The following is a 14,765-nucleotide window of genomic DNA, read 5'->3' as shown; positions in this document are numbered from 1 at the left end:
ACATCCATCTGTTCCGGCGCTGAAAGTCAAAGATAAGTCAGCGCAGAGATTCGAGATTTCAAAATACTACCTATTAAAATTCTCCCAGAGCCTTCATATTACAGTAGTCCTACTATGACTATGACGAGCCCTAGTATGACTATTGAAATGAGATGATTTCTTACGTACAATAAACTGGATCATCAATAGTATTCCAACGATATCAAAACTGGTGTATGACACCACAATTCACATGATCTTTTCATTCTACTTAGCGGTAACTATGCGCCACAAAGCTCTAAACGACTCCTAATCGAGATCTAAATGACTCAAGCAGTCGGCCTAAAAGGAATCCTAAAGGGCTTCGTAGGGCAGACGGTTAACGGCTGAAGCATTTCAAAAATAGCCAAAACTCTGTTAGTGCCATCTGTTGGTTAGATATGGAAACATTTCGGCTAGCTCAGGTTTTCTTTCTGCAATCGATTCGGGATAATGGATCCGGGATCAGTTTCCGGAATATATTCCGAAACGGCTCTGAAATCAGAATCAGAATAAGCGTCTGGAATCCAAATATACTTGTAAATCGTCCATGCTCATGGATACTCCAAAGCCAATGCTGATTTCGATGCCCGAGCCGATTGTGATTCTCGGGCCGCTGTAATCAATGCCGATTCCGGAACGAATTCGAGAATCGACCTCGATTCCGGAATCGATTCTTGTTAATTGAGATATCTATAAACCAATTTAGCTTCTTTTGATTTCATTTTTTACGAATATTTCACTTTTCAGTCATATAAGCTTAATCTGTGGCAAGACGAAGTCGAAGAAGTTTTGGCGAGTCAAGTAATCGAAATCCGTAGTCCCGAGTATCGTTAACGTATTCAAGCATTATGCCACAATAATGGTATTGACTACCGATGAATCGCAAAAAGTATCCTGCGCTGTTGAGTTGAATCGTCACCTATTGTAGTTGCATCACAATAACATTTCAATTCTTCCACATGATTTTCAACACATCACATCACTCTCAAACTCAGTTCAGCTTGTAGTTTGTAAAAATCATGTGTAATATATCGAATAAATGTAAATACAACATTTGAAAGCTGTTGAAAACTATCTCACAAACAGTCAAACATGTAGTTGACATTGGAAACTAATTCATAGAACTCTGTAATGTTTTCAACATTGGAAAATTATAAGGAAACCCCTATAATGCTGCCCGCATTGGAAGATGACTCGGAAAACACCGAAAATTGCACGTTTGTAGTGAGCTAAAAAAAATTTCAAAATGTATTAAATGTTCTCGTTTGCAAAAATCTCTTATAAATATGATTATGTTTTATGTTTGTTAATTTTAATATGCAATTTTGCATGCGCTTTTCACAATCGCGATCATCGCACTGCTGTGTAGAAACAGCGAAATTGTATTGACTGTCAAACTGTAATTTGACAGATGCGCTTCAACCACTTTCGATATTGGCAGCTGATGCTAAACGGTCGTGCAGCTCAAAATGAAATTATTTTTTTGGTTGCTCCGACAACTGCAATTTCTCTAATTATTCAGAAAAAAAAGTATTTTAAACGGTACCATATCTTTCTGGATGAAACATGCGAACTGTTCGTTTGAAATCCTCAATCATGCATGAGACATGACATTCGAGCACTTAGGCTGGTGTCAGTGTGCCGGCAGATGCGATTTTATCGGACGTGCTGTGAAGTGCTGTTTCGATTGATGTTGCAATCATTTGAATGGTTTCAAATCAGAAAAAAATGATTCCTTTGAACGACGAAATCACACGTCCGACATTAGCTGTCAAATCCCGAATTAAACTTTCACAGTCCAATAACATAACATTTTATGAAGCATTGACACCAACCCTGTGTGCGCTGAGGTTCTTTTATATCAGACCTTCACCGCATGCAATTTTGCTGTATAATTTTCAGAGGGATTTAATTTGGACGAAAGCAAAGAAAGCATAAAAAGATGAAATAACAACCCGTTTTCATCATGATTAGAAAACCCCTTCGTTCAATTAAAATATTTCTAAATGACAAAAGCTAGTAGAAAACCTCGCGGGATGTGCCCGTAGCAGTGACCGTTGCGTGGCTGCTCGAACTTCGTCCAGCTGCTCGAACCGCACCGTCGCCGCCTTTCGTCAGGTAACCTTTTCGTCAAGTACGCGTTCCGTCAAGCACCCGTCGCCCGTCGTACACGCAGCGCGACCACACGCACACCACCACGTCTCCCAGGCGCCGTCAATGTGCGCCCTGCTCAGCTGTGTGCGTAACTGCGTATGGGCGGCCCGTACATTTGCGCCCGTGCATGTGTGTGCGTGTGTGTATGTGTGTATGCGAGTGTATTGGTGGGCAGAATCATAACCTAAATGACCTGAGTCCCAAAAAGGTGTGCGACGAAAAAATCGAACCCATTTCGCGGACGGGCATTTGTTTTTGCCGTGTTTGCGCGTACCGTCGCTCGTCCCGTGTGTTTCCTCGTTCACGCTCGCGCACACGTGCTGAACGTACGGGTAAGTTGGCCGTTTGGCAGTGATTTCAGTCAAAAAAAAAACGGGTCCGAAGCTAACCAAAAAAAAAAAAAGGAAGGAACCATTCGTCGAAAGGCCAGCAGAGGCCCGCAGAGCTTTTGTGCAATCAACCTCTCCGCAGCAGCTCGGGAGGATTATTTCTCTCCCTCTCGCTCTCTCTCGCTCGCTCGCTCGCTTAGCTTGCACTGTACACTCTGCAAACGCCAGATGAATGAGAACGGGCCTGAAGACAGTCGGCGGCTGAAGGAGGGTAAGGCAACAGAAGGAAAAAAACCACTTGCCATTGTTGCGGCATCACCCGGAAAAAGGACGCAGCGGAAAAATCCGATTCGGAGGTGAAACTTTTCATCCACTAACTCTGGGCGGAGTATGTGTGCAAGAGCGAAAGAGATAGAATGAGAGAGAAAGAGAGGAAGAGCGTGCGAGCAAACCACGGAGCCTTCTTCTATCAAAAAACATTGAGGAAAAAAAAAAATAGGCAAATAAATAGCGCGCCCCGCACGTGTGCGTATGTGTGAGTGTGTGCCGTTTTAGAATCGTGATAAAAAGCCGTGCGTTTCCTGGGTCGTACTTTCCTTCCCACGAGTCCCCCCGGCACCCACTAGAGGAGCGAAAAGGGAAGCAGAAAAAGTGTGCCCGTCCGTCCCGCATGTGTATGTGATAAAAAAAAAAAAAAAAAAAAATTGGGCCCAAAAAGCGATGCGGCCACAGTAGGAAGAAAGGCGAAGGTTCTCGATAAGAAAACTGTGGCTGTTACTGTGCGTGTGCGTGTGCGTGAGCTGTGAAAGGTCTGAGCTGGTGTGTGCCGCAAGTGAGCAATTGGACGGTGCGTAGTGTGGTGCCTCTTGCAATGCAATGTTAAAGTTGACAGAAAAATGGAATGAAAAGACAACGAGAACGAGAAGAAAAAAAAGCCCCTCTTCATCATTACAAAACACATTAAATTCGTACACACACACATACATCCACGCAGTGCGAGCCACCGAGCAGCTTCCAACACGCTCGTACATGCGCGCACGCATACACACAGGCACGCACGCACGCACTCACACGTACCAAACAGCAGCGTAAATCGGAAGCTGTGTGTAGTGGTGGTGTGTGTGTGTGTGTTTTTTTACTACTGCTGCTGTTGCCCGCACCCCCTCTTTCACCACTATTCCGCGTACGTACGGGGTGGACAGCAGCAGCAGCAGCAGCAGCAGCCGAGCGGCCGAAACATCTGATTGTGTTCCGGGTTCTGTGCGGTTCGGTCGTGGCCCCATAGGACGTCGTGCAGTGCACAAAAGGTGTCACAGTGCGGGTTGGTCGCTTCGACCTCTTGCAGCATTTTTGGCAAACACGTAAGCTGGCGCACGCGAGTAAAGTAGCAGCAGCAGCAGCAGCAGCAGCACACACACTTCGATCAATGTTTGTCCACCCCTCAACCAACCGGCCCCAGTGTCCCGGCCCTTGCCTTCGGTCGGTCGGTGTCGTCATCGTCCGTCTTGGCGCACAGAAAGTGGGACAGTGGGAGAGGGAGAGCGAGGCAGGGAAGCGGCTATTTCAATTGTTTCGGGAATATTTTTATTTGGCCGGGAGTTGGGTCCCTGCGCGCGCGCGCCTGTGTGTGTGTGCGGGGAGTGAGTCTCCTGTGAGTCAGCAGCAAATCGCCCGCCGTCGCCGCCCCAGCTTCTTCAACAATCAATTGCCACAAAATCGTGTTCCACCACCCCATATAGGCGTTTGGTCGTGGTCGACACCATTTGACACCTTTGCGCGAATATGTGTGAAAAGCAAATGGATGTTTTCCTCTCCTCTGTGGAATGCAAACATGAACACCAGTTTTTCAATTTCTCCTTATGCCGTTTTTTTTTCTTTTCTTTCTTTTTAGGATTTGATTGGCGACACATTTTCGAGAACAAATTTGATCGGGACGGAAGAAATAAAGCCGCAGCTGCGTTTGGGTTTTCCTTTTCCGTTCGCTGCAGCACCGCAAGATAAAAGGGAGGGGGGGAATTTGCGGCACATAAAACAACGACTCAAAAGAGCATTCCCTTTACGCAAAGTGCACTCAGTGTGCCCTTCGCCAAACGAGGTAAGCCGAGAGACGACGACAAAGGAGGGGTGTGGTATGGGTGTTAAAGTTTTAATTTCATCTTTTTCCGTTTTTTTTTTGCAAATATCATTTCATGTTGCTAATAATGTCACGCATCGCATCGTTTTCGAAACTGACCACGACGACGACAACAACGCCGACGACGACGATCACAATATGGCATTTTTGAATTGTGTTGCTGGATGTTTTTCTTTATTTTTTTTTTTTACGTTGTTGTTCATCATTCACACATTTTGGGGTACGTATACTGACGGGGCCAGCAGTGGTCGTAAACACAGCGTTCGTCCCTTTCTGCTGCTAAAGAAACTCGGAACAAAACACCATTCTCCATGAAGCGAATGAGCAGCGCGTGTGAAAGCTTTTGAACCTACTGTACTCGAACAGGCGGTTTTTTTTTCCTTCCTCGGTGGTACCATGGGTCATCGAAGAAAGCGTAATAATGTACGTACACACACACCCCGGTGGGTGGTAAAATAATTGCGTGTCAATTCGTAGCCCGTTTGTTTATTTCTTTCGCCCTCCCGCAGTAACATTTAACAACGTCGAGGCGTAAAGTAAAAGATTTGCCGTGTTTTGGCTGTGTTTTGCTTGATTGTAGATAAAGTGTCTGATAGTGCTTAAGCAATAACCGTGTTGTACGTTGCAAACTGTTTGCGTTAGATGCGGGCAAACAAATAATCATCCCGCTGTTGTCAAGGGTTCGTTTGGAGGGTCGTCAAATTTGGTCGAATTTGATCTTGAACGTGTGCGAAATAAGAAAAGTTTGTGAAACGTTGAAGTTATTTTAACGGGAATTACCGTACCATGTATGTGTGTATATAACGACGAGTCTCTTTTTGTCAAAAGAAAAATCAAAATAAGATTGAGGAAGTCGTTGTGATCTTTAAAGTTTTCAATGCAATGCAATTTACGTACATTGTAATGATCAGGACGGCATAATTCGTAATTTGCTTGAAAAAAGCAGTGAGGTGTGAATAATTTCGTTGTAACAACAAAATGGTCCACATTTTGTATCATTGAACGTGCAAGTAATTTCTTTTTTTTCCCAAAACCATTAAATCATTCTTCAGGGAGGGTGTCCTTAAACACATTAAAAGAAGGTAAATTCTCTGTAGAATTCCTTAGCAAAAGCAGAAAAGGCAGCTTTTATCGTTAAAATCAAATCGTATATAAATCAAATCGAGTCCAAATATGTTTTACGCAAGACATTGTGGTTGTTTATTTTTTTTTATTTGAAGCATTAGACTTTTTATTCTGCTTTGCCTAATACTTATTTGAAGGATTTGCGCGTAATTTAGAATTTAGGTGTCTTAAATGTATGTACAAGTAGATATTTTCGTGTTTATTTTTCGCTTAAGTTAACGAATGCGGTTAATTTTTGCTGTTTAAAAATGCATAAAAAATGTTGACTAATTTCTGCGGGTAGCAATATCTCTGGCACATTCAGTTGTAATCGAAAAACAATGAATACGATCTTAAAATTGTACCAGAGACGCTTCAGAAGAAATTACACTTTTAATTGAGATTTGCAAAGATGTGTCTATGTACAAATTAGCACCTTTTGTAATGGTATTTTGATGGGTCGTCCGATTCACATTACGTTACTGGCCACCGACAGCAATCGTTACTAACTAGTGATGGGAAAAATGAAGATTTCGGATAGGCGTTTAAGTCCAATAGGATGCTACGTATTGATAGCAACAAAGAATCGAAATTTACTTTCAAACGATCCATTCTCATGGAGCTTCCCGGACTGATTTCGACTTCTCAAACTTCTTATTTCAATGCAAGAGCTGGTTGTCGTTCCGGTGCTAATTCCTGCAGTTAATCCTGTTTCCGTTGCCGCAGCAAATTGCGATTCCTAGTTCGATTCTTATTCCGGAGCCGATTTCGATTCGAGAAGTCGTTTATTATATTCTTAATTGAAGTCGACTAAAACCAAATTTGGATGAGTGTATGTTTCACGTGCTCAAAAATACGAACGATGTACGATTATGCAAAATGTGTCCATGATCGAAACAAGACGTCTGCAAGGTTTTCGCCGCACAATTCGACATTGCAATTTGTAATATGATCAATACTTGTACCTCTGTTTTACAGCATTATTGCTAGCAATAATACAATTATATTCTAAGAACAAGAAAAAAAAAACAATCATAAAGTACAAGCGCATTATTCAACTCAAATCGACCAAAAGTTGCACACCCTTCGGAAACGGTGCTGGAAATCACTACACTAGCACTAGCAGCCGCGATCACATTTGCGCCATACTAGCACCCCCTAGCCGCGCAGCAGCACTTGCAAATCGTGTACAGGGAATTACACTTAAACTCATTCTCTTTCCCATATTTTCTTTCTTACTTTCATAACAAAAAAAAAATACTCGGCGGCCCTTTGTCGGTGCAACACGCTTCACAACAACATTGAACCATCAACAACATCATCATCATCATCATTGCCCCTTTACAACACACACCCCGGAACGCCCGAAAATGTTTGGAACCCGCTTTTGCAAACACGAAACAACAAAACTTGCCACCTTGCTGCGCGACTGTGCAGATGTGTGAACGTGTCGTTGCCGCTGGACTGTAACGTCGCCCCCCTGCAACAGTTTGAACTCGCAGATTCCGCAACCGGCGGAACCATCATTCGCACGGAAGACTTCGCGCGCGCGATCGCAAACAGACCCCCCTTTGGGTAGCCGCTGAGCGTGGCTGGCTCGAGGGACAGAGATTGATTTTGTTACACCTTCGCTTTTACGTGTGTTTTATTTTGTAATACCACCGCCTGCCTCCGTCCCACCCCCCGCAGCGGGAGGCATGTAAGTGTGCACAGTGCAAGCAGCAAAACACTTCTACCGGCGCCGCGACCGCGCACACCCACGGATAATGTGATCATACGATGTAAAATTTAGCCGGAACGCCCCAAACCACCACACACTTTTTTCTACTCCCCAACCCCATGCTTTGCCGTCTCCCGTTTGTGTGTGTGTGTGTGTGCGTGTAATTGTGTGTATTTATGAGCGTATTAATGTAATTGAAAGTGCAATTTATAGTACGAAACAGCGTGTACAGTGTTTATATTTATATATATAGCATAAGTATTATATTTTAGAAAAGTTTGCATTTTGCGCCCAGTAAGCAGCCAACCGCGTTTGCCCTGCTAGCGCCACAGAAAGCGTTGTGATATAGGTTTTGAATCTGAGCAGGGTTAGGAGTTCCCTTTTTTTTTTGGTTTGTTTTGTTCTTCTTTGATGTACATGTAAAAACCCCCGTTGATTGAAACACAACTTTAAACAAAAAATACAGACGATAGAGGAGCGGCAAAAACAAAACAAAACAAAAAAACAAAATCGTGCGTACTGTGTGTATGTGTGTAAACTCAATTTGCAAAACAACAGAGAGATAAAGAGAGAGAGTGTTCCGAGTGCGCAAAACGCAGGCCATCCGGGAGGGCAAATTCTAGTGAGCATGGCCTGCGCCGCCCGCACGACGCCATCGTGCTGAGTAAATAGTAAATCCCTGTGCTTTCCCGTGCCCCGCCGCCACTGCTCGCTGCTAAGTATAGAAAATGCAGCACACCGGCAACAAGTTAACCCGCAGCAACTAACTGACCGAGCGTGCGTTCCGTTGCGTGCGTGTGGTTGTGGCCGCGCGCGCACATGGCCAGCCAGTGTGTAAGGGGGTTCTGTTTGTTCTATGTTTCGTCGTTGTTGTTTGTTGTTGTTTGTTGTTGACGTAAGACGAGCCCGTGCTGTAGTGCCGCAGATGTGAACAGATGTGAACAGGAATCGAACGTCGGAGAGCGGCCCGAAGAGCATTTCTTACATTCGCATTTCGCAACCGGAACCGTAAAAAAAAAACCGGGATCGCGCGCGTGTGCGGCCTGTGTGCTTTTTTTTTTTTGATTGTGGCCCCTGTGTTCCCCCGGGCCGGATGTTACTGGACTGGCGGGGTGCGTGCGCCAGTCGTTCCCACACCGTGCAGAGTATTCGTGCACCAACACCACCAACACCACCACCACCATCAACCGGCCCCGGTGGCATATACCGCGGCGTGCCAACAACACCACCAGCGCACACGACTGCAACATTTATCTTTTGCATTTCGTCATTTCTTGGCCTACTCGATCAGCAGGAGCAACAGAAACGCACCACCAACAGTAGTAACACGAGTAACACGACGCCACACACCGCCACCGGTAGTACAGCAGGCGGCGGCAGGATGGAGAGCCCGAGTGCCGGCGGGAGGCGTCGCGGCAATTCGCGCATCAATGCCGAAGATCAGGCGCTCGATCAGATCGCAAAGGAGGTAAGTCGTACACGGCAGACATACCCGCAACCCGGCGGCCACTGATAGGTACACGGATGGTTTCGTTTGTTGCGTTTAAAGACCATGAAGGAGTTGAAGGCGAAGCGGCGTACACATTAGATTAACCGTAGGGGTTTCCAAGTTTCAGGCATTCTCTCTGGCAAGATACTTCTTGGGCTGGGTTTTAGGTTTCTCTTTTTTTGGTGGAAAGATCCTCCAAAGTGTCGACTGAGTGTTGCTACTATTACTATTGAACGTCTACAGAGATGAAAAACAGTGGACGAAGGGAGATTCTGGATAATGATGTATTCTCTGGAGCGCACCCACGGCACTGATCCGACTACGACTATTGTTAGACGGATTCTGACCCTGGAAAAATGAGAACCACTAATTCTGAATTCCAGATTCGGAGTCGTCTGAATGCGTCCGAAGGCATCTGGAGTCGTCAGAAGTCGTCCAGAGTCGATCGGAGTCAACTGTGTTTGTGAGCAGGGATTTCATTTCGTTGTGTTTTTTGTCGAAGGCTTTGTTAAGACCTTTGTTTCCAAGGCTTCGGTCGACTTCGGACGGCTCCAGACGATTTCGAACGACTTCGGATAATGCTGAACGTACATACCTACCTTCCGAAGTCGGGTCCGAAATGGTCAGAGTCGGATGGGAGCCGTCTCCGGATGTTTACCAACTAAACCCTTAACTATTCCTGGAGCCTTGCTCTATCCTGCAGGCATGTCAGACCTGAGTCATGTTGTCATATCGTCCAGAGGCATGTCGCCTACAAGCTAAAGCATGCAGACATTAAGGATCTAGTGAAGGAGTACCAAGAAGGAATTGGAACTATTGAAAAGTAAACCCTTCTGGGAGAAGATCTCTCAAGGAGTCGAGTCCTAGGAGAATACCGGGATTCTTGATAAAATAGGCGTGTCCTCGAGTGAACCTAAAACCTAACCAAACAAAAACTCTGTTGTTGTGTATCTTGGGCGTTGGATATTTTAGATAGTCTTGAAATTGGAGCAGGTGGAGTCTTACGAAGAAGAATGTATCTCATTTGCACAAGCACCTCATCAAGACAGAACATCAAAATATTGGCTATGAATCTAAGATGGTACATAATGGTTTGGATCATCACACTTAGAAATGATACAACTAATGTGTAATGATCAGAGCTATGATAAGGCTTCATCCATCAATTAAGTAACGCTGACAAGGGAAGGGAGAGGTCCGTGATCAAACAATGTTTGGAGAGCACTAACGTAATTTGATGAAGCCTTGTAGGTAGTGTGAAAGCGAAAAACAACGAAAGGATGTGCTTGAATGAAGCTGTGAACCGTTTCAAACTCCCCAATGCTGAGCTTCTAACCACTATGATGGGTCGTACCAGTCCGTATAATGGATCGTGTCATCTCGAGAACTTTATTGATCACTCCCGTCATCCAGACCGATAATGGGGCCGCCGGCTGAACGTCTCCAGCAGCAGCAGCAATAGTGGCCAGAAACCCTAGGCCGGCTTTCCACCCAAAAACTTCCGCCAATACACACACAACACGCGCTGCCCTCGCAAACCGGATACAAACCCCGCACTAATGGACGAAGAAGCAGCAACCGAAGTGTGTGTGTGTGTGTTTGTGTGTGGGGCGGATGTTTTCCAGCTGCGCCCACATGCTCTGTGCGCGCACGCTAAATGCATTTTTTATGTCGGCTCGGCTGCAATTGGAAGGCAACGGCGCGCAATTGGATCAGCTCGTTAAAAATGTTTCCTCCTTGTTGGGAAACAAGCGCTCTCATCGCATCGTTTGTGGGTCGGTACACCGAACACGTGGTTTTGCCCCCCCCCCGCCCCGCGCTTCCCGTTCTGGCGGGGTGCGTTGACATTTCTGAACCGCGGAAAAACGGGCTCGGGGAACGGGGGAGGGCGTGCTGGTGATCTCCGTATCCCATTACTACTGGTCTCCGGGCACGGTCCCGGCCTCTGTTTTGCCGCTGCCTGCAAAACAACAACAAGCAGACGGAAAACGCGCGGGCTTTGTCGTCGGCTGGTAATGATCGTTTATTTGTCTTTTCCTTCACTTTCTTCCATCGCCACCGTCGAGGCGATTGATTTTATAGATTCGGGATTTGGGGTGCCAACTGTTTTTGGGTGCGTAGAGGCGTGGGGGTAATGCGAGAACGCGAGTGACAGCAATTATCGGCCCCGTAACGCGGGAAAATGGTCTCCGTTCGATTGGAGTGATTTTCCGGGCGCAGGGCGATGCGCAGCGACCCGGCCGGGTAATCGTGTTGAACGTTTGGGAAGAAAAATTACACGCCATTACCTCGGGTTTTGGGGTTAGGGGACACTGGGGCTTACTCGTCCGGCTGCCAGCCCAAAGGTCTCCCGGGGATGAACTTTATTTAATGTACGATTTTTCACCGCTCATAGTGGACGAGAGGGGGGGGGGGGGGGGAGATAATGTTGAATGACTTTATCCATTATTCTTACTCAACGTTCTATTGCCGCTGAAAAATGAGGTTTTCTGGTTGAAAACTTAATTACCGTTCGCGGGACGGGAAGCATCTGTTGGTTTTGATCGGGCTGGAATGGGCTGCCTTTTTGTTGTTGGTAAATAGTTGTGATGAATGCTGTCGCATGTTTGACGATTATAGGAGAATTCATCGAATTCCAATTGAGTCTACAACGAGCGCTAACTAGCTAAGGGCCTAAAATGGACAGTCATTTGCATGCTTGCATGATAACAAAATTGTATGGCAAAAAAAAAAAGGTTTTGCTAATGCGATCCACCGGATGTTTGCATCATCTGATAAGAGCTGTACCTTGGTCGTATCGCACGAAATTTAATTGATAACAAGTATCGAGCTCCTGGCAAAAGCAAAAGATGAGCTCCACACTTTTACTGCCTCTTGTAAGCTAATCGTAAATTGTATTCACTTGATCAACTCACGGGATGTTGATTATTTCAATGTTATTGTTGGATGTATCTGATCCAGATTCGTTAATTCGTCAATAAATCTGAGATTGAAGAATCTTTCCATTTGAGATTCAAAATTTAATGAAACTCGAAAAGTGCTTGATTCTCAAGAGATTCCTACAGCTTGAACTTCTTCTTAGTCTTCTTCTTGGCGTAACGACCTACCACGAATCATGTAAATCTCTGCAGGCTCTCGTGGCTTCTTAACAATTACGACACGTAACCGGATATTCAGTCCTTGCTACGGAGAGAAGAGACTGGAACCCATGACGGACATATTGTTAAGTCGTGCGAGTTGACGACTGTATCAAGAGGCCGACCCACATTCAATATCTTGAAAATCAATTATGTCTAAAGATTGATGGATTTTCAGAGAATCATGAGTCTTCAGAGATTCGTGGATCTTTGGAGATTTGTGAACCTGGGGAGTTTCATGAATCTTTGGAGATTCCTATCTTTATGAATTTTGATGTATCATGAGTCTTTGCAGGTTCGATTCGAGATTTGATTCACTCATTGCTGAAGATTCATATGAATGAATCTCATCGAAAGATTCGTGAAGCACAACAATATTAAATTTAACGCTCTGTTCCCATATATTTAGTTATTTTTCGTATTAGTTTCAAATGAGATCGACTTCATGAAGATCTTACGCTGCAACATTAAACCTCAACTCAAATCGATTCAACCGATCTTCTTAAAGGCAACGGCGAGCGGCGACGAACGAGTGACTAGTAAACAAATAACCCCGCACTTAGTCATTAACACTTTTAACACTTTTGTTCTTTTTAGGAACAAAAGCGCTCCTTCCAAAAAAACAAAAAGCCGGAAGTATCGGCTCTCTCGCCTGGTTGACGAGCAAGAAGCGTTCGAAACCTACCGACGGATGTGCTGTACGCCGCGAGCGGAAGAATTACAAATTACCCCGAACTCGTCGGACGGACAACCCGAGAGCAGCAAGCGAGACGGAATATAGGTTTGCTAAAGGCGCACGGGCTACCCCTGAAGAAATGGCTTAGCAACAGCGGCAACTTCGACCCGAGACAGCACAGCAAAAGGGGTTGAACTGCTGGCCCTGCAGTAGTGCAGCGAAAATCCAAAGCGGAACCGGAAAACTCGCGTCAAATCGGCCGGGGCTCAGCTGTCTTTTCCTTTGGTTCCCTGTTTCTCCCTTCGGGGGCGGCTTCCCCACACACCACATATTCCCCTCCGCACGAAGACGAAACACGTTGCGCGCAAACGATCAATCGATCTTTGTCACATTTGTCGCCAGCGTGTAGCGCTCTTCCCCAGCCGCGCAGAGTCGAGGGATGGAAAACGATTGACTGACATGTTTCCCCCGCCGGACGAGAAAAACAATGCAACCCACCACCACGAGGAGGGAAAATGCTTTGTAATTGGTCCCTCTCCCCCCGGCGACACGCCTCAGTGGCGCGGTAATGCCCATCGCCGCCTCGTGCGTCAGACTCCTCAATGGCCCGGAAGCCCGGGAAAAAGGTGTGACCCATTGCCGATTGCGCAGCTCACACATTGATATTATGAAATGAGTTGCAATGAGCTCCGAAGTACGGGTTTTGGAATGTGTGTCTGCCGTCTTCCAGAAATCCCCCAAACCGGCGGAGTCACGTACACTGGCGGGCGCACGGGGTTTTTTTTTCTGCCAGCGCCCGTGCTGCTTCCGTGCTCGACGACATCAACGGACCCCTTGGTACGCATTACGGCAAAAGTGGCTAAAATTAAACCCCTGCTGCCGCCCCATCCCTTCGGGGGACTGCATACAAAAAAAAAAACGCCGGCTTCCGAGAAGGAATGGTTTGCGCCCGAGCCTGTGGCCTGTGTCGCTCCCCGTATGCTGAACCCTGCGTCGTGTTTGTGTTGCACTTTTCTGTCGCTGTTCCCCATCCACTCCAGCGTCCTGTTCTGTCCGAGGGGCAATTACGCAAAAAGAAAGGAAAACATGGCCAAACCAACGGAAGCTACGGATTGTTTTAAAAAGACTAGAAAGGAATGCCAAAGAATGCTCTCTCTATCCTGGAACCAAACCCTTGGGCCGCTTGCGTTAGACTTCCCACATGGGTGACGTATGGCGGCGCCCTCGCCTCATCAATCGGCATGTACCAGTGAGTGAGTGATCTCTGTCTGCCGTTTGTGTGACGGGCGCAATTGGGGGCTGGAACCACCGGAAAGTGGGAAATCCAAATGCGTGCAACGCACACACGCGCGGTGTGTGATACATTGACACGCGGCGGCTAGACCGATCGCGGGTGCGTCTGATTCGCAGCGCTAAAGATAGATCACCGCGCCCGACGCTTGACCTGGACGTGCGTGCGTTCCGCGCGCATCGATCCGGTTCCGGCGCGGCACTGTCAGGAGCCGCTGGAGCCTGAAGGAAGGGGGGGGGGGGGGCAAGACAAAACCAGACAGACAGCGGTGTTCCCGCTGACAGATGGTGTCGCATCCTCCGCACACGACAATTGTACTGCTGCTCCCTCCACGTACCCGCCCGTGCAGTTTGCGTTTAGCGTGTTGGCGGTACGGGGACGTTGGACCGATGGGATTGGGCGGGCGTTTTGCGCGGAGCGGAGGAAAGATAGTTCTATTTAAAGTGCAATACATTGATCTAGTTTCCGGAGTAATTATTAACGTTACATTTTTTTTTTAATTTCCCTCTTTCTAATGACAATCCGGCAGCAATCGATGGTTCAATTGCAGGGTTGGAGGAGCTTCGTTGACATATTTGATTTACATTGGATCGTGCCATGGGTTTTAATCATGTTTTGTGTTGTGTTAAATATTACAAAAACTATTTGTGTTTTCATTATTATTATTATTATTATTATTATTATTATTATTATTATTATTTTTATTATTA

At 46.2% G+C, this 14,765-nt stretch overlaps 1 protein-coding gene across 12 annotated transcripts in view; it reads left to right on the top strand.

The window, feature by feature from the left end:
* Nucleotides 1–2,193: 2,193 nt before the first annotated feature.
* The window catches only part of LOC121590820 (leucine-rich repeat flightless-interacting protein 2), a 29,502-nt gene continuing 16,930 nt past the window's right edge, over nucleotides 2,194–14,765 (top strand). Inside the window, exons 1-4 of one of the 12 annotated variants that reach the window (XR_006004487.1) lie at nucleotides 2,194–2,507; nucleotides 4,396–4,599; nucleotides 4,884–5,061; nucleotides 7,180–8,930. Coding sequence is in view for 11 of the 12 variants with exons in the window: in XM_041910846.1 (XP_041766780.1) it covers nucleotides 8,556–8,930 (375 nt within the window). In the remaining variant the exon portion in view is untranslated. Of the gene's footprint in view, nucleotides 2,508–2,646; nucleotides 2,861–3,043; nucleotides 3,179–3,221; nucleotides 3,352–3,419; nucleotides 3,866–4,395; nucleotides 4,600–4,880; nucleotides 5,062–7,179; nucleotides 8,931–14,765 lie in introns of those variants that run through there. The other 11 variants (XM_041910931.1, XM_041910846.1, XM_041910856.1 and 8 more) reach the window with 11 other exon arrangements.

Source organism: Anopheles merus, chromosome X (assembly GCF_017562075.2).
Source record: "Anopheles merus strain MAF chromosome X, AmerM5.1, whole genome shotgun sequence".
Classification (NCBI taxonomy): Eukaryota; Metazoa; Arthropoda; class Insecta; order Diptera; family Culicidae; genus Anopheles; species Anopheles merus.
This window is presented reverse-complemented; position numbering and strand designations above follow the sequence as displayed.